We start from the raw sequence: 27,358 nt of genomic DNA, 5'->3' as shown, positions 1-27,358 counted from the left end.
TATTTTTTCCTTTTTTTTTTCTTTCTTATTCAATTTCAGTATTTTTTCCTTTTTTTTTCCTTTCTTATTCAATTTAATGTAAAAAGAAAATAAAAATCCTTTTAATTTAAGCCCTTACCCAGCGAATCCAAGAACATACAAAGTTTCTTATTTGAATTGAAATTTAACTAAATAAATCTGTTGTAGTAATTCCGAAATAGCTCACTATTTTCATAGCAACCGGAAAGATATTCTGTTCATCAGTTAATAATTTGGTCATCAAAGTTCATTGTAAAGGTTTTCCAAAAAGGTTGTAACCAAATTAAGAAAAGGTTCTCAGGTAACGCATAAGAATCCTTAGGCATTGCCTGATATCCTCTTCACAAGAGTCTCGAGTTTTTCTGATAATATTCATCTTGTGATCTTGTGTTCTAGAAGATTAATTTATTGTCTATATGCAATTTTGACGTAGAATCCAGTAATTGCTAGTGAGGAGGATGACACCCTTGAATCAAGCAAGATATTCGCCGGCATATGGTTTTTGTTGCGATTGGAAAACATGTACTTAGATGCAGTCCATTAGTAAAATCATTCTCCCTCCTCAGTTGCGGCTGACAAAGAATTTGTATATTTTTGCCTTATTTGAATCTAGAAAAATTAAAAGCAGGAGTCTTTCATAACCTTCAGCGTAAACGCATCAAGGATTTAAGTTTGTTTTGGTTAGTAAGACCTCAGGTAACCACTAAGTACTCATTTATAAAGAACTGGCAAAAAACATGCTCTCATATAACAAATTTTTTTCTGAAAACTTAAACTAATAAATAATTTTCGGAAGATTTTTGTGTTCCGGTAATTGTTGAAAAAAGTGACCAATACGTGTTGCACAAATCCAGAGCAAAGGGCCTTTCGAAAATGCAAAATATAATTTTTTTTAATGCAGTATTTTGCTGTCTGCAAATAAACAAAAAATGGATCATAGGAAAAATCAACTTTTTTTTTTTTAGCAAAAAGAAATTTAGGATCTGATGGAGAGGTGAACTGGCTTATAATAAACGGAGCAGCCTTGTCTGCCAAATATTGACATCTATGTGTGACATTAAAAATACAAATATTTAATATTTCTTTAAAAAGCAATTCCAAAAAACCTTAGAGTCTTGTATCAGAAAGCTTTAAAATCACGATTTGAACAACGAAATTATAGAAAATTGCTTTGATAAAGAACTAGACAAACTATTCTAAGTAATAGTTAGTATTTTCAGTTTACAATTTAGTTTTTAATCATATCAGTGCACAGTTGTCACTTTTATGGTTGAGACAAATTGCTAAGTGGTTTAAAATAAATATTATTAAGATGTTTGCCATTTAAAGGACCAAACGAGTTCCGCATGAGTTCATACCCACAAAAAAGAGAAAAGTATATATTTATCCCAAAATTTTAAAGTAAAAAGTAAATTTTTAACAGTTAAGCACATCTTTAAAACAGTCTACCGTCAAGAAAAATGGAACGTTCTTTTACCTTATTGAGTGTTAAACTGCATGGGTAAGGTAACCATTTTGATTCCCCTCCATATTTGCTACATACTTGGATATCCACCCCATAAATAAAGCGCATCTAATTATCTCTGCGTCAGCTGCCAAAGTTGCATCTTTAGGCATCTTACTTTCATTTACAAAAGTCATGATTGTCTTATATAATCAATCGTCTCTTCATTTATTTGGTTGCAAATGTAAATTATAACTTTTTCTCTTATTGCCTTGTATCGATTTTCGGCGTTAATATCCCCTATGGAGAAGTTTTGTTTTTTTACAAATTGCAAACTTATCAGATATTAAGCTTAGCATAAGAAATATTTTTTCCAATTCTTTCATCAGAGAGTTTTTCACTATTTCGAAGTGGAATACTTTTAAGCTATTTTGTGTGATGGTTACTCTTTGTACAAAGCAAATTTGTCTGTTTCTTTTTCAAAAGCTCGCCACTAACATTCCTCAGCACGCAGTTATTTTTGTTTGCTTTACAAACTTTGGATCTTTTCAATCTCAATATATATACATACATACATATATATATATATATATATATATATATATATATATATATATATATATATATATATATATATATATATATATATATATATATATATATATATATATATATATATATATATATATATATATATATATAGGTCATACAAGATATGAAAGCGGTCTGGGACTCACTTAGCCATCACAGGGACTAAGTGAGTCCCAGACCGCTTTAACATCTTGTATGCCTCGGATTCATTACCGTCCACCTAGATCATTAATGAGATAAAATAAAAGCAATGGTTCCAATGATATCTACATGGAGAAAAAACACAGCTAAAGTTTTCTTCCTGAAGTACTACTTGGACACCTATACATGTATTCTCCATATTCGCAATATTATCATAGGTCTGACCAATATAGCTCTAAATTCAGGTATTTTAAAATTTTCAGGACACCGACAGTTTCGTTTTTCGTAAAGTTTTTAAAATAAGAGAAATCTCTCTTTAATAGACATTTTGGATCCATCAACTACGTTTAAATCTCATTTAATGAAAGTAGTTTATTCTTGGGAACAATCAGGAGTGGCATCAATAATAATTGAAAAGTACTTAGCCTTATGAATTTCATTAATGATTGCTTTCTGAACAAACGAGTCACAGAAATCAATAAATTCATTTTGCATTTGCGTTAAAAAATAATTAATTTCCAAGCGTTTGTGACATTTTTGTGGTTTGCGAAGTAGTGCGACATCGTGGACCTATAAGAGATGGTAAAGTAACTACTTCATGCATTGACAAATTACTAAACAAATTATACCAAGTAAGCATGGAATTCTCGAAACTATTTTTGTTTCGATACGTTACGAAACGAGACTCGTAACGGAACTCTTCTCGAAATGTTTTTGAGTTACGAGAGTAAAGTTTTTAAACTTTCGAGAAATTTATTTCGATCGGGTCCCGGTTGTTACGAGAATCATTACGAGAACGGTTTCGAGTTTCTCGTAATGATTCTCGTAACAACCGAAACTCATTTTTCCCAAATTTTCATTTTCTCATTACGAGAATTATTTGTGTTTCGGGATATTTCGAGTTATTTCGAGTTCCAGAAATGATTTGCAAAAAATTTGATTAACCAGTTAATCCGTTGAAGTACGCATTTTTAGGACAATTGACGAGCGCGACAGCTGAATTTTGTTTTCTTTTTTTAAAAAACACAATTAAAGGTTGAAAATATCAATTTAAAGTATATTATTATTTATCAAGACTAGGACTATTGTTAGGTTAGGACTATTGTAATTGACTAGGTTAGGACTAGGGTTGTTCGCCGTAAAAAAAAACTTGCGAAAATTTCGCATTTTTATCTTCCGTATTTCAAGTTGCTATTGCGAAAGTTGTTCTTGCGCAAATTCACCTTCCGTAATGCGTTATACGAAAAAAATAAATAATAATTATTCCGCAATAACTCTTTACGAAAAGAAACTTGCGAAACAAATCATTTCGAAAGAATACTTGCGAAACAGTTCCTTACGGAAGGAGCGTTTCGGAATGTGCACTTACGGAATAGACTCGAAAGAATTCATTAAACTGTTATACACAAAAATATTATTATTTATTATTTAAGTAATGTTGTTAAATGATTCTTCAATAGTTTTTACATGTACACATATATATACACATATGTATATATATATATATGTATATATATATATATATATATATATATATATATATATATATATATATATATATATATATATGTATATATATATATATATATATATATATATATATATATACATATATATATATATATATACATATGTGTATATATATGTGTATATATATATATACATATGTGTGTATATATATGTGTATATATATATATATACATATGTGTATATATATACATATGTGTATATATATACATATGTGTATATATATATATGTGTGTATATATGTATATATATATATATATATATACACACAGATATATATATATATGTATATAAATATATATACATATATATATATATATATATATATATATATATACATATATATATACATACAGTGACCTAGAAGGATTAAGAACGTTAGGACGGGGTATGGCGGTGCTGAAACAGAATATAAGGGGGCCTAACGTAGCTAAAACTTTTAAATTTTAGCTGCGTTAGGCCCCCTTTTATTCTATTATTAAATATATTAAATATATTATAATAATTAGTATTTTAGTTACCTAGTTAATTATACGTATTTGATTCATAAAACGTAATTAAATATTTAAAATTAGCCGCGTTTCGTAAGTGTTTTTTTAAGAACCGTTTCGCGAGTTGCGGTGCGAAAGAGTTTCGTTTCGAAAGAAATTTGGTTTTTTATCATTATTTCAAAAAATAAAACCTTAAAATGTTCATATGTTGCAATACTGAAGATAAAATTTGATTATAAACCTTTTGGTATATAAAAATTTTTTTTTTTACAATTATATCCGTTTGGCCGACAAAATTTTGTTATAGACTTCAAAACGTCGTTTAGCGAAAGAGCTCGTTCCGCAAGTGCGACTTCCGTAAGCGCTACTTTCGTATGTAGCAAAATAGTTTTATTTCGCAATTCAACTTGCGAAAGGCGACATTTCGTAAGTAGCATTTGCGAAATGAACATCAACGGTTTTTTTTGTTTCGTAAAATTCGGTACGAAAAAAAAAAGTTCCTGATTCTCAATATCCTTCCGCAAGAATTTAATTTTTCCGGAATTGCACGAAATATTGCGGTTAACAACCCTAGTTAGGACTATTGTAATTGTAATTGTAAAAATTAAATACAATTACACATTACAATACAATAAAATTGTATTGTAATATTACAGAAACAATAACAAAATTTTACTTTGGTATTGTATTGTTGTGAATAAAAACAATTACAATAAGTATTGTATTGTTTTTCTTCTAACAATACAATAAAATTCGAGAACTATTGTATTGTTTTAATGAATTAAAATTACAATAATTATTGTATTGTTTTGATGAAAACAATTACAATAACTATTGTAGTGTATTACTTTACATTAAAGTAGAAAAGCTAACGTATTTTAACGTATTTATATTCATCTCTGACGAACTTACTATTATTTTTACTATTTTTTATTTATGGATTTGCAATATATTGCAAATTTTATTTTTTACATATTTAGATTTCGCATCACCTATCTTGTTATGTATTTCTAAGTTCTAAATGGCCGCAAAATATTGCCTGTCTGATGATAGCCTTACTATTACGAAAAATAACATTCATAAATTGTTTTATTCAGCCCTTTTATTTTTTCCTCTTGATTTTAATGCTGCAAAGGAACTTAAAATATATATGAAAATTAACTTTAGTAACACAAACAGTTAAACATAATAATTCTTCTTAAATAAGGGCCTGTTTATATGGAAAGCGGGCTGACTCGTTTGCCGAGCCAGCCCGTTTGCCGAGATATCGACGTCACCAATATTTAAGCTTAATTTTATTTTCCGTTTATATGAATAAACGAGCTAGCCCGGATAGCGAGACCTCACTTTTTTTTGCCGAGATCTCGGCAAACGGGCTGGTTAATTTCTTATATAAATTTGTACGCAAGCGTACAAATTCTTATATAAGAAATTAACCAGCCCGTTTACGCGGAAGCTTATGTAAATTCTTTTATAAGCTTCCGCGTAAAATAATAAATTTAATAATAAAACTGGCAACTTCCGTGTACTTAAAAATTTAGTTGTTTTGCTTTTATAATTTACCAAAGATCAAGTATCTTTTGAGTAATATAAAGTAATAGCTACTTTTTTTATCTGCTGATAGAGCAACTACGATTGTTTCTTTTAAGGCGCCTTTTTCTTGCTTGTTTCATTATTTTACCGACAAGGAGTAAAATATCACTTGATATCATTTTTTATTTTTTTTGGCAAAAATTCATATAAACGCAATTTTAAAACTGGCTCGTTTTCCGGGCTAGCCCTTGTCCATATGAACAAGCCCTAAAAATGTTAATGTCTTGAAAAGTTGAAGAACGGTTCTTCAACTTTATTAAATTTTAACAATAAAATATTTTTTTTTATTACAATAACAATAAATTGTTATTGTATTACAAAGACGAATTACAACACAATATTTACTTGTTATTGTAGCGGGTCATTACAATACATTTTTTTTCAGATATTGTTATTGTTTTATAAAGATGAGTTGCAATACTATAATTATTGTTATTGTATTACAGAATTACAATAGTTGTAAATCACAAGTATTGTTATTGTTTCTAAATTAAGTTAATACAATAACAATAATTATTGTTACTGTTATTGTTTTCATTACAATTACAATAGTCCTAACCCTAATCAAGACAAAAGAGTAAAGTTCAACTAATTTTTGTGGTTTTTACATCTTCTACGGTAAGAAAACACTTTTTAATTGTTTCTTTGTTATTTTTGTTGCTTTTAAAGGAACATTATTAGACAAGATTGTTGTTAAAATTGCTAGAAACAAAAGTATTGATGATTCAATTTTTTTAGTTAAGTTAAAATATAAGTCATTAATTTAAAAGTAAGTATTATTAAAACATTTTAGACCAAAGTTTAAAATACTTAACAGTAGAATTATCATGTTAACAAAATGTCCACATTCATAAAATGCAGTACAAATTTTGGTTCTTTTTTTCCGGGAAAGTGCTTGGTTAGTTTTGCAGTTCCTGGAACTTTTTGAAGATCAGACGTGTTTGATTGAAGTCCGGAAAAAAATTAATTTGTGACAAAATTTTTGATATTAGACTCAACACTCAAGTCAAGTCAACATGGTCAGGCCTAGAACAGAGATCTGGAAGCATTTCACAGAGGAGAAAGTCACTGAAGGTGGTGTGGACAAGACCTACGCTAAGTGCAACATTGGGGACTGTAAACACCTGTCAAAGATCAATGATGGCAGTACCAGTGGAATAAGAAGGCACATGGTCAGTCAACACCCTGTTGAATGGAAGGCATTGGAACAGGAAAAAGCTGAAAAGAAGCGCCAAGGAGACCAAGCCTATGAAGAGCTTGAACAGGTCCGATAATTAAAAATTTAATTTTACATTACATTTTAATTTTAGTTCTGCTTATGTATACTATTTGCCTATTTTGAATAGTTTTTGACTTTTGTTGAAAATAACTTAATTAAAGCATTGGCTAAAGCTTCGTAAAGTTACTTAAAAGTCATAAGTTATTGTTATTTAGTACTTTGAAAGTTTTAAATTATACAGCTATTCACGAAAGTTTAAACGATTGCAGAATTTTTATCAAGTATGTTTGGTTTTTGTTTAATAAAAAACAGCTATAAAATGGTATTGAATAAATTTTTTTTATTTATTAAAGAAAAAGTAATTAGCTTTAAAATGAATATGAACATATTATAAAAATTTTAATATTTATTTAGAAAAAAACAATTACAAAATATCATATAGGAAAAATAAGAAGCACAAAAGTTTAAACGAATTGCAACATTCGAACAAATAATGAAAAAAAAAAGCAAAATTAATATTTAAAGTGTCCTCCTTTGTTTTTATGGCAAAGATAAACTCGTTTATGCATTGATTCAACTAATTTTATGCACATCACGCGAGCTACCTTCAGCCAGTACTCAATCAAAAGTTGCTTCAAATGCTGAGTTGATTGAATTTCATAGTGTGTCAGTTGAATGTCGATCCAAGACCAATTATTTTCAATTGGGTTGAGATCTGGTGATCTAGGGCACCAGGGCATCACATTGAACTTTTTTTTCAAAAAATATTCTTTGCTTGAGTGAGCTGTGTGAGCTGAAGCCCCGTCTTGTTGAAAGATGAATTGCTTGCTTCTGCCATACAAGTGTCTGATTGATGGAACTAAACACGTTTACAATGTGTTCTTAGGTGTATTGATTAATTCGGCCTTCGTACAGCTCACAGAAGCCTATACCTTTGTGAGAAAAACATCCCCAGATGCCAACTGAACCTCCACCGCCTTGTCGACGATGTTGCAAAAACCTGTCTGAATGTTTCTCAGTTGCAAGTCTTTTGACATAGATTCTTCCCTTGCGGTTTACGACTTGAAAATTAGCTTCATCACTCCAAATAAATTTTGCCCACTGTTCTACAGACCAGTCCAGCCTTACTTTGGACCACACTAGTCGTTTACGTTTATCCGTGATTGAAAGAATAGGTTTTCTAGCAGCTATGTACGTTCCAATACCTTTGTTCAACGATGTTCGTCTCACGAGCTCTCTGCTAACTTTTGGATTACTTTTTGACTCGTTGAAGATTTGTGTTAGCTTTTTGTAGCTGAGTTTGGGGTTTTCTCTGCTCATTCTGAATATACCACTTTTGTCACGATTGCTGAGTTTGGATGGTCTCCCAGTACGCGGCATGTCGGAGACGTCCTTGGTAAGTTCCCAGGTTTTGATGGTTTTTCGAACGCAAGATTCAGAAACATGAAGTATTTTGCCTATTTGAACGTTTGTGTGATTTTTTGTCCTCGCCATACCAATAACTTGCCACTTGATCTCACTAGAAACTGATTTTCGACCCGTTTGCACGCAATTGAAATTAATTTGAAATTTACAATATTTCAAGTTGATATTCAATGAATTAAAAGCTGCCTAATGGTGTTGTGATGTACTTTTTGATATTAAACTAATCATTTTAACTTTATTTAAAAATAAAAAAAAATATTCGCACCGGATTTATCAATTAATCAGCAAATAATTGATCCTAAATAAAATCGTTTAAACTTTTGTGACACCTTTTAATTTGTATCACCTTCCTTTTAATGAAATTTCTGAGTAAACAGTGATGAGTCGAAACCTACTTTTTTTTATTCTATTAACAAATAACCTATTTACCAAATTGGAAAAAAAAATTATTTTGATATCTATTTCCGTTAGATTTTTATTCAAGAAAAACCGAAGATTAGATCTTAAAATTCTGTAATCGTTTAAACTTTCGTGAATAGCTGTAAATAATCCCTAATGTACATCCTAATGTACTTATATTGCTTTTTTGTTACTTTTTTAGTTGTATGATGAAGATGAGCAGGAGAAAGGTGGCAAAACTCCAAAGGTCCTAAACCGAACTGTAAAGAAAAGAAGGTTGGCAGCACCGACCACTCCAGAAAAGGCAAAGAACATTGATGCGTACATGAAGTACAAATCACAGGATAAGGAACAACTACGAGGAGATATTGAAATTGTCAAGTTTCTTGCAAGATGCAACCTCCCATTCAATTTGGTCGAGGCAGATGGCTTCAAGGATTTTCTGGCCTATTTTGCACATAAAATGAATGTGAAGAAGGCCAAGACGTATTCAAAGTTTAAGTAAGTTAAATGTATGAATTTTTCTTTTTGAAATAAATCATTTTGGGTTGGTACTTTTTTTTATTGGGATTATGAAATTTTTGAAATAAATATTTTGGGATGGTGTGTTTTACATTTCCCAAAAATACCCTTTTAGGTATAATGTTGGAAACAAGCATTTATTGTATAAGTATAGTATACTTACATTCCCATTTACAACCTCTATTTGAAATTGAAACAAAAATTTCAAACCTAACCTTGAACCATGTTTTTCTTTTTGATTTTAGACTACCATTGCTGCACACCAATGTCAAGAATGCCGTTTACAACGTTTTGTCGGCCGAACTTCCCAAATCACCTGGATTCGCCCTTTCTTCAGACCTTTGGAGCAGTCGAAACAATGACTCATATCAAGCCATCACCCTTCACTACATCAGAGAAGATTTCCAGCTCAGGATGTTTGTCATTGGCACTGGACCTTTTGCTGAAAGACACACTGCCGATGCAATTGCCTACAAACTTGACAAGTAAGTTTTACAACTATGATAGTATTATATACAACTACGATAATACAACTATGATAGTATTATAATATAAAATATTATTTCTTCCGAGGAAATATCGTTATTTCTCGAAATTAACATTTCTAACTCAATTAATTGTATCTCGAAACTATACTTCTTACATAACGGGACATAACGGGACATAACGAGTTATAACGAGTTATAACGAGTTATAACGAAAATGTTCACAAAATTGTAAAATTTGTAACATTATGCGCATAAATGTTTTTGATTTTTGCAGGTATGTTTCTGACATTCCTGGAAATGACGGCTTCAGTTCAGTGGTATGTGTTCATGATTCAGCTGCCAACATGAAGGCAGCTATTCCAAAGTGCACGTATGTTGATGATTCTCTCTTGTGTGCAGACCACCTTCTCAATCTGGTTGTGGAAAATACGATTAAGGAGACAAAGTCAGTTCAAACAATGAATCTCGAAGCTGCCATCATCAAAGCCACTGCATTGAGTTCCAAGTGTCACCGATCAAACTTGGCCGAGCCAAGGATTGAGAAGGAGGTAAAACTTAAAATTGTCTAAATGTTTTTGACCTTATTCAGTTTTAACTTGCTAATTTAACTTTATTTAAGTTACAATTAGCTTGTAAATTTTATTTCAGGTTTTTATAATTGGTTACCATGTACTAATAACTTGCTTTTTTTTGGTTTTTCAGTACAAATCTTTAATGGACGACAGTGACCTGAGCAGTCAAGAAAGGTCATCTCTAAAAGTCGTGAAAGTCATTGCCCCAGTCAAAACTCGTTGGAATTCCGTTTCCATGATGCTTGACAGCATTATGCGAATGCGCAAGATTTTGAGCTCTATTAGAGACAATCCTGGAAATGACATTGGCCGGAAACTTGCTCAGTCAGTGCCTACTGAAGAGGAGTTTAATCTTTATGATGAGATTCTTCCAATTTTGAGAAGAATCTGTGACAACTCAGAAAGTCTTTCAGCTGATAAAAAAGTCTGCATCCACAAGGTCATTGCTCACATCTATGGCATCAATGTTCGGGTACAAGAACAGATTGACACAAAAACTCTGTCTCCAACTGCTGAAATGTTTTATCGAAAGTTGAAGAACAATCTGGAAAAGTATTTTCCAAATGGTGGCGCGAACAACACATTCTATGCCGTGGCTAACCTTCTCAGCTCCTTGTACAAGGGTAAACCATTGAAAAAATTTGGTGGCGGGTATTTTGAAGCTGCCTATAATGCTTTGATTGTCAACTCTAATGCTCATCAACAGTGGCTTGCTTCAATCCAGGAAATGACCACAAATGTGCAGCAGCTCAAGGATGTCATGGCACCCGAAGATGACCCATGTTTTGACTTGATCAAAGATGAAGAGATGGCAATTGTTGGGCCTGAAAGACCTCTTACCCAGTCATCAATTGTCAGTGAATGGGACATGTACACTAAAATGCCTGCAGAGATTGGAACTGATGTGCTGAAATTTTGGAAGGACAACCAAAAAAAGTTTCCATTGCTTTCAGAGGCTGCCAGGAAATGGCTGTGTGTTCCTGCCTCTTCTGCTCCTTCTGAGCGAGTTTTCAGTTCTGGAGGTAACATTGTCTCCTACAAGAGGACCAAGCTTCAACCTGAGCAAGTTGAAAAACTGCTTTACATCCAGCAAAACTACGATCGAGTGAAGATAAAAACCTACAAGCTCACTTCCACTGAAGAGGCCATTGCCGAAGAGGATACACCATGAAGATCTACTTCCTCATCTTTGCCTGAAGGGAATGTCCCGCTAGTTGACCTTGGAGATGATTCTGAAGATGATGACCCTTTTGCTACACCTGCCACAGCTACACCTGGACCTGCCACATCAACTCCAACTGCCTAATTTGTTGACTTTACTTCACCTTTTTTTATGAAATAAATTGCTATTTAACTTTTGATTAAATAAAATGGTGAAGTTGGTGTTTGTTTCATTTCTTTTTTCCTTAAAATCTTTTAGTAACTTAGCCATGAGTTAAACTTTTGTTTAACTCATGGCTAAGTTACTAAGTAAACAGTGCAAAGAAACTAAAAAGCATGTACATTTATAACTTTTTTTTTACTTTTTCTTGTGGACAATGTTGAATTTAAATAATGTATTTTTGTAACTTTTTATTGCACTGTTTCAATGGTCGAGCGGTCTGAGGCATGAGCCCCATAACCAAAAGGTCATGAGATCAATTCCTGCCTCCTCCAAAGAAATAGTCCAAATCGCGAAATGTCATCGATTGTTTGTGAGAAAAGTAAAAAATTGAAAATCTGAATGGACTTAATCTCAATTGAGTGACGCAGTTTGAAGAAGTGTTACAAATTGGCCTAAATGGGATGTTGATTGCCAATGATGACCCAAGATGGCCATTGAAACAGTTTTTTGTTAATTTTTTAAAAAGTTAATGTACTATGTGTAATTTAAATAATGTATTTTTTTTTTAATTTTATTAGACTGTTTCAATAGTCGAGCGGTCTGAGGCATATGTCCCGTTATTAGAAAGTTGTGAGTTCGATCCCGAACAATCTCTGACATTTCGCGATTTGACTATTTCTTTAACTTTATCACTTCTTTAAACTACGTCACATTGCAAAAGCAAACCATCCTCAAAGCAAATTATGACCATTGAAAATTTTTTATTAATATTTTTTTCATTTTCTCGATATGTATCGAAATTCAGCTGTCGCGCTCGTCAAATGTCCTAAAAATGCGTACTTCAACTGATTAACTGGTTAATCAAATTTTTTGCAAATCATTTCGGGAACTTGAAATAACTCGAAATATCCCGAAATATCCCGAAACACAAATAATTCTCGTAATGAGAAAATGAAAATTTGGGAAAAATGAGTTTCGGTTGTTACGAGAATCATTACGAGAAACTCGAAACCGTTCTCGTAATGATTCTCGTAACAACCGGGAATTTCCCGTAACGTAACCGAAATGTTACGAGAAATTAGTTGATTTTTCGAAATCGCTCTCGTAACTGATCGAAACCTCTCGTATCGTAACGTAACAATTTTCTCGATTGATTTTTCCCGAAACGTTTCGAGAATCCCTAGCTTAATACCAAGGTAAAGGAAATAAGTTGTCGGCACGAACAGAATTTCATCATTTTTTAAAGATAAACATTTGTAAATTTGGGAACTTTTTTCGTGTAAACAAAGTTCCGTCAATATTAAAATAGACCTGTAAGGATAATTTTAAAATGACTAAAAAAAGTATAGCGAAATATAAAAATGCTTAAATAACGTTTTTTGTCAAGGTCTGGTTTCATTCAACTCCTTGGTGCTTCATTCACCAGGCTTAATTTTGTGTTTTTTTTGAGTATTTTTTCCGATATGTCGCCATTTTTTGCCTCGACTACTCTATGAGCTCCATAATATATATTCCACAATGCATTATTTTTTTAAATGTGTATTATCTAATAGGCTTTTTTATAATTCATTTGATAAACCCAAACCTTTTAAAAAGTTATTAAAATTTATAATTATCTCGCAAAATGCGGCCAGATATTTCATGTTTTCGTTTTTCACATTTCATATACTATTTCATTTATCATAAAAAGCACAACATAACCCATTAATTTTTGTCAAATAAAACTTAGTTTATATATAGCTGGTAAATCATCTAATGTTAATATTAAATACTTAGTTATTCTTGCGGTTTGCCATAAATTGGCTTTACTAAATTCTTTAAAACTGACAAATTATTTTTTTCTTTATTGTATTTACTTTCATTTTATGTATAAGTTATTTATCCTTAACTGTATATATTTCTGTTGTTAAACATAAAAATAGAAAATTCTATAATATTCATAAACTAGAAGTCTACAGCATTATAGTAGATGGAGTAGTTCCCTGGACATGAAACCAATATGGTAGCTACAAAAGCTCTAGGTAGCTACAAAACTTGTTGATATTTTGTATTATTTATTACATCTCTAGTTATACATGTACTAAAGTAGTTAAGTAAATGATCTCAATTTCTATATTATCATAAGCGTTATTTCTTAAAATATTAAGAATATCTAGCTATATAAAATTAAGCTTAAAACCTGATTCTATTGCTGTTATCTTTATTAAGTAAAAGGAAGTTGATGTGACTGGTTAGACGAGACCAAATATTTTCGACGAATCCGACGGACTTTAATATAATTTAATTTCTATTTTTTAAAACGAAAGATTTGTAACAATACGCAACGAGCATGGCTCGCAAAAATAACAATAGGTTGCACGTCCATCTCTTATAGGTCTATGTACGACATCAAGAATTCTGTGTACGACATCAAGAATTCTCCGTAGAATCTTTATCCACCAATTGCTTTCACCAGCTCTGTTAATAGAAAGTAATCAACAGACTTTTTAGCTCTTGCTTCTTTATTGGCTGATTTCCATGCTGGATAATCTTCTTTACGTAAAGTTGAGTTTTCATGAGACGGTGTCGTATCTTTTAACTTTCTCACAAATTGGAAGAGATTTGGTGAATAAGCGCAAAAGAAATGCACTTATTATGCAATTTTCAGCTGCATCTTGTGGAATGGTACTGGAAATATATATGTATTACTTTTTTTATCAATAGCTCCATTGTCTATTTCTACCAGAGAGTTTAAATTGGTTGCAGATGCAGTTATTGTATCACTTGATTTTGTTTACTCTCTCAGTGTTAAATCTTCTAGCAATTCTTTTAAAACTTGTTCCTTCTCTACAAACTTTACTTATATTTCATTTTTGTTACTGTCAAGGCTAGCAGTTGAATGCACTTCCATTACTGCTGATAAAGAAATATCACTGTTTTCACTTGGGCCATCAGATAGGATTGCTATGGCTTCCTGGGACTGTGAGATTGTTAAGCAAATGAATCAAATGATGCTATGATCACCATTTTCTTGACAGCTTCATCTTTTAACATTCTTTTTTCAAATATTCTATTCATGAATCAGTTAATCAACTCAAACAGAAACCGTAAATAAGCAGGGGTCGGTTGTATCAGTGTGAATATCTCTATACATACATAGATAGAACGCCGCCATATTCAATGATTTTTACCTACAATCGATGTCCACTGTTACTTTAGTTTGTTTGCCACTGGCGCACGAGACGTTCGCGTATTCTGTGGTGCATGGTGTTTGTTTGTGCAAAACTAACATTTTTACTCCGTATTTGGAAGACAATAATATAATTTCTGTGTCAGTTGAGTACATTCTGTTTTGGTAATTTCAAAGTATTGTTATTTTTACGTAATTTAGTGTGAATTTAGATTATCTTTACCACGATTAAGTAAAAAAAAAAAAAATGTCAAACGAAAATGAACCTACCGGGGCGGTTTAACAATAAACGACACAAAATCCTTTCTATAAAAGTAAACCTAACGAAAAGGTTGTTTTTGTGATTGAGATTTTATTTTCTTTATTACCTTTTTTTGATATTTTTTGAGATATTGTTTTTCATTTGTAAATGTCTTAAGAGAGAGTCACAATTTATTTTTTGGCTACAAAAATATTTAAATAGGTTAAGTGTCTCGTTTTTTTTTTTTTTCTTCATAAAATTTTTACACTTCGAAATATTTTTGTTAATTGTTAAGTGAAATAATTCACATTTATATATTTTTTAGAATTTATAGATTTTTTTCGTTTGTTGTATTGTCTTGTGGGTATAAAAACATAATATATTGAACCTCGTTTGTTTATTGTTCTATTAATAAAAAAGATTAGTAGAAAATGTGTCTTTAAATGAATGTCCCTATGGAAAGACCAGTAATTCCTTAATAGCCTGCCGTGATAAAATCGACCCCTTGAGGTGATTCAACCACCCCGGGGTCCGGGACGGTTGTATCACTTTCCTATTTTGTGAATTTTGTTCTATTTCTCAGTTATTAATTTTTTGAAATCCGTCATATTACATTTATTTAATAGCTGAATATATTAGCTATACAGATACACTGTTGCTTATTGTGTATGTTGAATACTCTCTTGGCAATTATCCTACACAATTTAAATTGTCTTTTTTTTTTTAAGTCGGTTTTATATTGTTGGTTTTTCAGGGTTTTAAAAATTGTTTTGCTTGCAATTAAAAAATTTATTAGTATCAATGTATATTTTGAAAATATCTTTTCATATTCTCATTACCCTAGTCTTCCAGTTTATTAATCAGTTTTCCTTTTAAAAATCCTACAAAAATAAAAGATGTAAGAATAAGTGAACTAAAGCTGTTCGGAATTAGGGACTGTCCGGAATTAGGGAAATCTACGGTATATTTAAGTGATACTTTGGTGAATCAAAACACGGAATAAAAATTTCAGAAGAAATTTTACTCCTCTTCTGAATCACAAGAGATGTTTTTTCCTCCTCCTAAAAATCTCATGAGAGATTTTTAAGAAGAAGAGTAAAAATCTCATGAGAGATTTTTAAGAAGAAGAGTAAAAATCTCATGAGAGATTTTTAAGAAGAAGAGTAAAAATCTCATGAGAGATTTTTAAGAAGAAGAGTAAAAATCTCATGAGAGATTTTTAAGAAGAGTAAAAATCTCATGAGAGATTTTCACTCTTCTTATGAATTTTCACTTAATCTCACAAGAGATTTTTACTAGAAAGTAAGAATCCAATATAAGATTTTAATATAAGGTAAAAAAAGAAACAGCTAAAAATCTTACAGCACTGGTTCACCTTAGTGCCAGCTTAAATTGCGCTAACTCGCTTATCTGACTTTAAATAGAATCTTTTTTTGAAATTTTTTTGTCAGACGGACTTGAAGCAGATGTAACCTCGTGGAGAGATAAGCCAAGTAAAAAAAACTCGTGTTAGTTATCGCTTTTTTCCCTCACCACATTGTTTAAAAAATTTGTATTCTATTTGTTGCCATTATATGATGGTATTTCCACACTACAGCGTCTCAAGCGTGAGAAAATATACTACACCATCTGAAAGTACCAAGAATAAAATTTCGCCCTCTCTCGCCTCTCGAATTATTAATCCTGAGCTATATATCAAACCAAATAAGCATGTTATAAATTTTGGAATTGCTGCTCTTGCGGGTTGTGTGATGTACCTTGTTTATATGGTTGCTACTGCAGACCAAAAGAAAGGCAAACAAAAAACTTTCAATTTAAATACTGGAAATATTTCTGTTCGCAACAAATGGGATTAGCTTCTTTAGTTATGAATTTTTTAAATAATTCTTTAAAAATGAATGAAGAGTCATGTTATTTTATTCAAAAACATATATTCTATAAATTGGTTTGGTTTAAACTAAGATTCAGGCAGTATTGGTATACTTTAGGATATACCTCTAAGTTTTTGTATTTTGCAACAACGTGTGGTCTATGTAGCTTGTTAGGCTTAGCTATTTACAAAATTATGCAAAGTAGAGAGAATCACTACAAAAAGTTGTATCAGCTTGACTACGTAGAAACTAAAGCATTATCTGAAAGAAGAAGAAATGGTAAAATGCTACTTTTCTTTGTGCTTTACTGTTAACATATATAACTTTTTAATAATTAAATATGTAGGTTTTTAGGATATTTTATATAAGTGTAAATTTAAAGGGGTATCACACTATAACCATTTGACATTAAAATTCAATGTTAAAAATCACTGTAATAATTTAAGTTTAAAATGAAGTTTTATGATACACTGGCCTTTTTATTTAAAAAAATAAAAATAAAACTTGAAGCAGAGGCTTAAGTTGTACCTTAAATGAAGACAAACCAAATGCTAACTAGTCCGATTAATAAAATAAGAACTTGTGGGAAGCAATGTGTGGCCTGTAATTTTTTTAATTGAAGCTTTATTTTTATAAATGGTGAAAGTCTTCTGATATTCTCCAGATAAAGCCTGCAGATATTCTTTAACAAATTTGTTAAAGAAAACCTGGTCCTACTGGAATAACTTTGAAGGTACCACCAATTAAAGGAAATTGTATGGTTACAGATCTTATGACCTTGATAATATTGTGTATAATGACTACAATTCAGAAATAAATGAGTCTAATTTTGTTTTCATTTATAATTTAAACTCTTCACAACAAAAATTTGAAAATACAAAAAATATCTTAAACCTTATGTTTTCAGATTAATAACTTGTTTTAGTATAGGATTTTTAATTGCTTGTTTTATACTACTTTCTGTTAGAATTACACTTTTATCAAAATGTTTGCAACCATTTATGGTATCATATTCGGATCTTATTGTATACTTAATATAAGAAGTAGGCAGAATGTAGTTAGTGATTTCTATTGCTTTGCTTAAATGTCATTTAAGTATTTGCCTTTTTGATAAGCTAGCCTCACATTAATTATTGGTTGCTTCTTTGTAGTAAAAAATCTTTCATTTTTTGGCTTTTATTATCAGTATTATTATTTTTGACAGTATTATGTTTTTCTTAATTTAGGGTTACCTCCTGGATTGTATAATGATGGAAATTCTTGTTTTGCAAATTGCATTTTACAGGTGATTTTTAATTTTAAATTTTGTATATTATTTCCTTTTAATTAATCTTTACACTATTTTGTATAAGCTAACTTTAATTAATCTTTACACTACTTTTGTATAAGCTAAAAATTAACAAATTTTATAATTACATTTCAAAGTGATACTGAGGAATTATATTCTGTCATTGCTGTGTATCCTCTTCCTGATGCTGAAGAGGATGCATTCAGGTTCTTTGGATTATTTAATGTAAAAATGTTCTTTTTTTTGAATAGATTATTTTAATAGACTTTTTTTTTTTCTTTTTTTGAATCGCTAATTTGAAGCTATTATAGCTTACCCTTGGTTGACCTACACCACTATCAAAACAAAAGCTTTCTAATGTTTTTACCTGTTTATTATTCCCACTATACTTATTTTACAAGCACAGGATTCACTTTTACAAGCTGTTTTTGAATATTGTTAAATATTGCAAATTACTGCAAATTATTACTAATTATTGTATTTTAGATACTTTTAAAAATAATTTTATTTTGAATAGAATATTTTGTTGTTATTCTTGTGGAAACAATCAAATTTAATACAAGTTTGGATTTTTTTTTTGTATAAATGTTAAATTTACTTAAATTTATTATTTTTATAATATATTTATAACTCCCAGGCTTTATCATCAATGTCACAAGTCCAAGTATGGATGCAAAATAGATTAGATGAGGAGTCGGGTGATAACAATTTTACAATATTGCCCAGCGTTTGCAGTTTGATTAAAGGTGTGCAACAAAAAAAAATTTTTTTTTTCTCTTTAATCTTTGAATTATAACTTACATATTTAATATCTTTTACAACACTTCAATATTCTAAGTGCACCAGATTGTAAGGAACAATTCTACAATAATAATTTAAGATAATAATAAATGCTGTTAGTTCCATAAGAAAGGGCAGCTCCGATTTGACAAACTGTTATTTCAAAGCATAAAATTGTTTTTCAAATTGTTTTTTTTTTTGTATTTTCATTTATAAGTATATTTGTTTTCAATGATTTTTTCTTTTGTTGATGTTTTTTCAGTTAAATTTTTCTGTTTTTTGGCTAGTTTAAAATTTGGAATTTTTCTAAGTATTGTTAACTATAGATTGAATAATAACTTTACCTTCTGACCTTTGATCGGTGTATTTTTATTCACATGAATTTTTCTTTCTTTAGTATAAAAATTATCATTAAAGTATTGTCAAAAATGAATGTTGGATTTTCTATTTGTCAAACAAAATCTAAAAGAAAAGTAATCTTCAGAGTTTTTTTTTAAAGGTTTTCCATGAGGTAAAAACAAAAATGCTATTTATAAAATTTTTAAAATTAAAAGTCTTTATTTGTAAATAATAGAAAAGAATACTTTTGTAATATCAAAAGTTTTTCAGTAATTCTTAGGCAACTTATAATTATAAAGATCACAATTAAAGTAATTTAAAAAATTGTTTTTATAAGTCAAATATATTTTGGAGCATTAAGCTAAATTCCGATTGAATATCAACTTCAGTTTCCATCTCTGAATTTTAAAAATATTATAAGTTTGTTTGTAAAATTATTTAAGTTAATAAGTATAGTGTAAGTTACAAAACAAAGTTTAAAATATAAAGGTACAAAAAAAAAAGGTTGCCGCACCCTCTACAAATGTACAAAAGCTCATTTAATAATAATTCTACTAGTGAAATTACAGGGTATATAAAAACTATGTATGACCTTAAACTTAGTTTAAAAAACTGTTTTATATTGAAGATAACCAATGCAAATGTGAAACAGGAGAAATGAAATTATAAAATTAATACCTTTTAGAATTATATTTGCATAACCATGAGAGAGAGTGATTTGTTTAACTGCATTTAACTTTTTTTTAATACAGACTTTCACTAAAATTTTTTGAAGTTCTAAAATTTTTTTGATTAAATTTTTTCGAAGTTCAAAGTCCATGTTTGAAAATTTTTTTTTTTTGTTTGCTTTTTACCTTAAATTACAAGGCATTGAAAAAGTTTGCTTCATGTTGACTTCAATATCAGCGTATGGGCTTTATCCTATTCTTGACACCTTTTTTCTAACTGAAGCTGTATGTCTTTCTTGAAAGCTCTTAAACACTTTCGGTATTCAAATTCAGTGAACAAATTTGATGATAAAATAATGGATCAAGTAATGAAGACTCGCTCATTCACAGCTTTAGATCAATATCACAATAGTTTCAGTGAATCAATAAAAAATCACCTCACTTATTTTTTAGATATAAGTAAGCTACACCAAGAAAGCAAGAGAGTTGTTCACCTTGATATTGCACAATGCAAATCGATAAAGTTGACTAAATGAGACAGAGCAGATATATGCTGAAAAATCAGTAGTACTAATTATCAGCAAATCTTTATTCACAGAGTTACTGTCAACATTGTGCAAAATCAAGCTGATGAATGGGTCCCCTGAGTGTGAGTCTGTAATACTTTTGTCTATAAATAACTTCTGTGTAAATCTTTTAGCTGGTTATAAACAAGCTTAATCTTGTATTTTGCAATGGTTGTTCTATCCTACATGACAATCCACCCTATTTATTGAACAATATTAGAAATCCATATGCCAGCAGATCAATTCATTCCCTAGAATTGAAAGTCACTTTTGTTAACAGGAAACAAAAAAAAAGAATATCTTATGTAGAAATTTAATATTTGAAAAATGTTTGAAACAAATGTGTAGAAGATGGTGTCTAGCCAGGAAAAGAATATGTCTTAAGATATTTTTAACCATGAGTTCAATGTGGATTTTCAGAAGCTTAAAAAAAAAAAAATGTGAAATTTGCAAAGCATTTAAAATGAACCTAAATCCATCAAAAAAGGAAACAGAAAAATCAATTGCACATGCAAACCAAAGAGACTTGGGGTAAAAGAGCTAATGATCTACTTGACCTGAATACTTTTGTCATTTATTTTGACATGCAAAATGTATTTGCACTTCCACAAGCTTATCTATCAAGTTTATTCTAGAAAGGAAAACTCCATTTTTACCATGTAACTGGTCTTTGGTCTTTTAATAAACAATTTTATGGATGTGTTCGGCCTGAGACCCTAAGTGGCTGCTCAGGAAATGAAATTACTAATGGGCTTGTAGTTATCCTTGAAATGGTGTTCTTTGACAATCCTAAATAACAAATATGGTTTTATGGAGTGATTTATGTGTACATTAAAACAGAAAAAAATATAAAATGAATTTAGTAAAAGTATCTTCATTGAAAGGGTTTTTATGATCAAATAGATGTTTTTAATTCCTCGTCAACTGAAATAATAAAGGAATCAGACTTTTGATATAATAATATCTATACATATGTTCTGGCATCATTTAGCTGATGTTCTTTTTTGACAATCATGTCAGAAAATTTAGAATTTTAGAAAATGTATTGACCTTAAGTATAAAATGGTAGATTTATTTTGCAATCTAATCACTTGTTATTCAAGTAAGCTTTTGATAAATCCTAATGTCCTTTCAGAACCTAAAAAGTTCTAGCAAACCAAACTTTATTTAAAAAAAAAACAAACAACATAGAAGTGGCATACAGCCTAGTTATTCTTAGGTCTTGAGTTTTTGGTCTCTTTTTCACTTTAGGCTTTTGCTCTAGATTTAATCTTGAGATTCTAACCAAATTTTTGATAGTTTCACAGAGAGCTCTTTAGCATTTTTCCTCATTGATCTTACTGGATTCTAAAAAATTCCTTGATCAACTGAGTTTATTGAACAGGCCCCTTTATACTATTGCCAGTCTTCCTCATTAGATGACTAGTCATTTGGAAGCATGAAATAACAGTGTAAACAGTACAGAAAGGTTGTTAAGTATCATGGCAATATCTTAGCTGAAATATATGCTGATTTTCAGTGTTTGTTTCATTTTTTAACAGTTTTTTTTTGCTTGTGTTTTGAAATAAGCTGACCTATTTCAATATTTCCAGTTGTATACAGTAACTCTTATTTTTTATAGTAGAAAATTCTTGTGCTTATCAATATTTTGAAAAATAGTTTTTGTCATGAGTTATAAATTTTTCATCAAATTATTTCAGTGTTAGCAAACAAATGTGGAAATGAAGATTGTTACTCTACTGGTGATATAATGTGCTCATTAAATTCGTATGGCTGGGTGATATCCAGTGATCAACAAGATGCATATGAATTTTATCAAGTTTTAATATCAACAATCGAGGAAGAAGTGTCAAAACTTATAAGTTTAGACTACCTACTAAATAATAGGTAATTATTTGTTAAAGTATTTATTTTTTTTTTTTTTTGTATATGTTTAAGGTGGTAACCTTAGAAACAATTTATTTTTTTAAGTTTAAGCTATTTATTGATATTTTGTAGTAAAACTTGATTCTATTTCAAAAAATAATTTAAAAAAAACATTCAAAAATTTTTTTTTTGCCTTGATTATCCAAAAATAAATTAGTTAAACTTCAAACAATGGGATGTATTTGAAAACATGATATCTCACTATATAATTCAACAGCTTTGAAATTTTGCAAAAATGGTTATTATATATAATATTTTCATTTGTCATAGGATTTTTTGATTTGCCTCAATAGCTCCAAAATTATGCAAAATGTTTCAGAGTTTATTTATTTAGTCAATCAAATAAGTACTAAATTTCATATAAATCTGAAATTTGCTCTTTATATTACAAAATCCTATGAGAAAGGATTTATCAATGTCTTATATTTTTATAAGTCCTGAAAATTTCAGTTCATAATCCATACCATTTTTAAAAAATCATGTTTTGAAATGTGGAATGTCTTGAAAATTATTAAACCTGGGAAACAAGACTTTTAATAAAGTATTTCAAAATTAATGCTAATAACCAATTCACAATCATATTAATATGTTGACAATCATATTAAAAAAACTTATTCATGTTATACATTTCTGAAAAGGTATTAAAATTCTTAATTAAATATAATAGAATTATTTTTTTTGAAAATTTCATCAAAAATCAACATTTATTTCTAGGGTTACCATTTATTTCTAGGGTTACCACCTTAAATGAATAGCATAAGTAATCTTTAAGTTAAAAGGTTTTTTTTATGCAGAAAGAAAAAATTTAGCTAAATGTACTTTAAAGAAATTTTAACAAAAATTTTTTTAAAATGTTGCTTTAAAGTAGAAAGCTTCTATCTCCTACACATACAGAATTGAACACAACAGAAATAACAAAAACCAGATGCATATTTTTAACAAAATGAACATTTTTTACTTTTCTATTTAAGTTATGGTAAAGAAAAATTAGATTACAGAAACATATCAATAATTTAAAAATAATATCGTATATACAAACATATTAACACTAATAAAAATATTTTTTTAGCGCTCCTTTATATACCTACCCACGAATCATCAATCGTGTCTGCAGGAACCTGCCAAGTATTGTAGAAACATGCATTGATCATCCATTTAAAGGTTCCTTTGCAACTAAAATGACATGCATTGTCTGCATGACACAGGTAGACTTTTTTTTGTTGAAAATATAAAGTTAAGTAATTACTGTCCTGCTTTTTTCTTCTTTAATCAGTTTGTTGTATTTTTTTTAGAAGGGCATTTGCTATAACTATTATATAATTTTTAATCTTGTTGAAACATCGCACCAGGACAGACTTTCATAAGTATCTCAAAATTTAAACTTAATAATCTTTTATTCCAATGAAATCATGCTCCACACTGAACTTTGACTTGATGAATCATGCTCCACTCTGAACTTTGACTTGATGAATAGCTTTTTTAAAATTTTTAACTTTCCAACAAACCTTAGAAAAAGTATAACTATTTTGTATTAATGCTTAATGTTACACTAAAAAGTATAACATTAAACATTAATACAAAAGTTTATAAGATCATTTAAAATGTTTTTATTTGAAATAATTTAATTTTGTTTTTAATTTTAGAATCCTGTGAAATTTGAAACTTTTGGAAGTATAAGCCTGAGTCTTCAAAATATAAAACCGGTAAAATATTTGAAAAAATAAAATATTTGAAAAAATAAGGGTGCAAAAATTTTTTTTTATATAACTTTACACAGAGCAACTCACATTTAAAGAGGAACACATTTACCAGATGGTGGTTCATTTTTACAAAAATGGTTTAAATTAGGCTTCATTGTTTTTAGTACACAGCCACACTCACTTCATGTTTTGATGAATGGTTCAAACCAGAATTTCTACATAATGTAGATTGTCACGTTTGCTCAAAAAACTCAAAAAAAAAAGTAAAGACAACCTTTTCGAAGCAAATCTCGTTTGCCAAGGTATATTCTAAGTTATTATTATTCTAATTTATTATTTTTTTGAACATAAAAAAACAAAGTTTTAATTGTTGAATTTCAATCTTTTCGCTTTTTCTATTTAATCGTTATTTTGCTTTCATCTCTAAATGTTAGAAGATGATTTTAAGATGATTAGAAGATAGTTTTGTTTTGTCTGTATTTTCTTCAGCTTCCCCAATGTCTGTGCATTCAGCTTCAACGCAGTTATTACACTTCAAGTGGCTACTTGCAGAAGTGCGACATGTTCATCAAATTTCCAGAGGTGTTAGATATGTTTCAATACACGTATATTGCATCAAAAACTTACAATAGAACGAAACAGCTAAGCACTTCATGCAGTCTTGACTCACCAAGGTAACTTGGAAAAGCTTAAAGATATCGATCAATTATTATCTTTATGAAAGCTATTGTTTTGTTTGGTCATAATAGATAGATGAGGTCGTCTTTTTCAAGACTCTTTTAATTTTAGACAATTTATTTAGAAAAAGCGAATCAACTACATATCAGTTATCCTCTTTGGTAACACATTACGGTGATACAAACCTGGGTCATTTTGCAACATTTAGGCGTCTTTCTGATAAGCGTTGGGTATATATTTCAGATCAAAATGTTACTGTGAAATCAGCTTCAGTCGTTTTCAATTCAGATGCGTACATGTTGTTTTATGAGAAAACTTCGAAATGACACTTTTGTTGCAGTTCATGTTTTTTGTATTTCAAATGTTATCGCTGTGATTTTGTAATAAATTCTTAAACATTTTTTTTTTTATTAGAGCAATAATTGCTTCATTACACCCTTGCAAATCTTTTCTTCGAGTGTCATCCGGGGGACTAAGTGTACTTGTTTGTTGACTCAAACAGAAAGAGGTTTTCTTTTAAAACAAAAATAAAACTTGGCTTGTTTTGTACATAAATGCGTCAAAAGCGTGAAAAAGCAAGCGTTCGTGGAATCATTCAGATTATTGCGGGCATAACTTTTTTTTTTTTTTTTTTTTTGCAAGAGAAATTTGAGATAATAGATGCTATAAAATCCTGTTTAAAAGATGATTTTTTTATGGCGATTGTTGTTTTTTGGTATTATGACTGCACACTGTGGGCCACCTTGTTATAATCACGAATGCGAAAAACGTCCTCTAGAAGAGCCGTCATTTTTCATGACAATGAATCCGCTAAATCCAAAAATAATGAAGAAAAACTGCAGAAGGAGCTGTTTGAATAGAGACAATTGTATGGCTTTTGCTTATACTTTCGAGGTACTACCTTCTGTAATTGAGCGAAAAGGTAATTGCTTATTGTACGATTTTAAACCTAAAGCATGGGTTGACGACAAAGCGTGGCACGGCAGAGTTTGTTATGCGGACTGGAAAGACCGTTGCTTTAAAGTTCTACATAAAGCGTATTCATGAATGGTATATTTAGTTCTATTAATTTCGTGAAATAGCATAAGCAATGCGGAGAGAAAAAGGCATCTCTTCAAGAAGATCTTTATTTGACGCTACTTGCTAGATTTGTTACACTAAAAATTTAAAAGAAACTTTTTCAAGTTGTTGAACGATTCTGATAAAGAACGCAATTTTCATAAAAGAATGTAAAAAATATAACTTGCCGAAAATAAAAAAGGAAAATAAAACTTTAAGATAAAATTGACAAATAAAAAGTTTTGTTGTTATAACTTGTGGGTTAAAGTTTTACGCGCGCATAACACCATACAAAGCATCTCACGAACAAGTGGAAATCTTATGCCACTTATTAATATTATATTGATCAAAAGCTGGAAGTAAAAGGTAAAGAATTTTATTTAACATTTTATTTAACTTTTTCTTTTTTGAAGAATGGTCTCTCTAGCTTTAAAGAACGAAGCATCAAATAATGCCAATATTGTTAATTGAAAGAAATATCGGCACTAATTTTTTCAATATTTGTTTTTCTATTTGATAAGAAATTAAGAAATTAAGAAAATATTAGAAGAAAACAAAAGGCTTCTTTTTTGACAATCTAGATTTTTCCAAACGTTAAAAAAAGCAATATGACCAAACAAATAGTGATACGATAAATATCGGGAAATTCGAAACCTGTTTTCTAAAATGGACTTTAGGGAAAACCAATAAGTTAGAGAAAACTTATTGGTTTTCCCTATAGTCCATTTCAGAAAACAAAAATTGAAATTTTTGACGTTTATTGTCTACAATGCCATGGAGTAACCAATCCAAAGAATGGTCATTCAAAGAAACGTGTTTTTTTGTTTTTTCGTTTCTTTTTTTGTTGTCTTGTTCTGATTTTGTTTAAAATCTGTTTTCCTCTTCATCACAATGAGGTAAAAAAAAAAATTTAGAAGAAGGTTATAATTTTAACATGACAACGCTCACAATCTTTTTTGGAAGTAAGAACATTTTAAGAAAGTTTTACCGACTTAAACTTCATGCGCACGCCAACGTTAAAACCAAGTGAGAATGATTTATGTGATCTTTACAGTGCACATGTTGAAGCTGGAAGGAAATCAATGATGCAAGTTGCTGTTAAAACATGTGAAAAATTAGTTGTAAATTATATTGGTAAAACACCTGTTGATACAGCCTTTAACCTGGCTAGGTCGTGGCATCATAGAGGATTTGCTTTGAAATATGGACTTATCACTGCATTCAATCCTTCTGTCCAATAAATCTGTAGATGTTTAAGTACTTTCAATGAACTACAAACAATTGCGGTTAATTGAGAGAAAATTTCATATTGTCTCAGG

General features: G+C 29.8%; 1 protein-coding gene across 1 annotated transcript; it reads left to right on the top strand.

Moving 5' to 3' along the window:
- Positions 1–16,180: 16,180 nt before the first annotated feature.
- On the top strand, positions 16,181–25,415 carry LOC145184366 (ubiquitin carboxyl-terminal hydrolase 30-like). Its single transcript, XM_090092935.1, has 9 exons — positions 16,181–17,314; positions 18,262–18,320; positions 18,961–19,069; positions 22,377–22,563; positions 23,672–23,807; positions 24,246–24,305; positions 24,467–24,604; positions 24,792–24,976; positions 25,105–25,415. The coding sequence occupies exons 1-9, from the start codon at positions 17,011–17,013 to the stop codon at positions 25,304–25,306; spliced, it is 1,380 nt and encodes a 459-aa protein (XP_089949061.1). The 5' UTR covers positions 16,181–17,010; the 3' UTR covers positions 25,307–25,415.
- The last annotated feature ends 1,943 nt before the right edge of the window (positions 25,416–27,358 follow it).

The sequence above is a fragment of the Hydra viridissima genome, unplaced genomic scaffold, assembly GCF_058129835.1.
Source record: "Hydra viridissima isolate aposymbiotic clone 2 unplaced genomic scaffold, HvirCarnegie_v1 scaffold_7, whole genome shotgun sequence".
NCBI lineage: Eukaryota > Metazoa > Cnidaria > Hydrozoa > Anthoathecata > Hydridae > Hydra > Hydra viridissima.
Note: the sequence above shows the minus strand (reverse complement) of the source record. Positions and strands in the feature narration are given on the sequence as shown.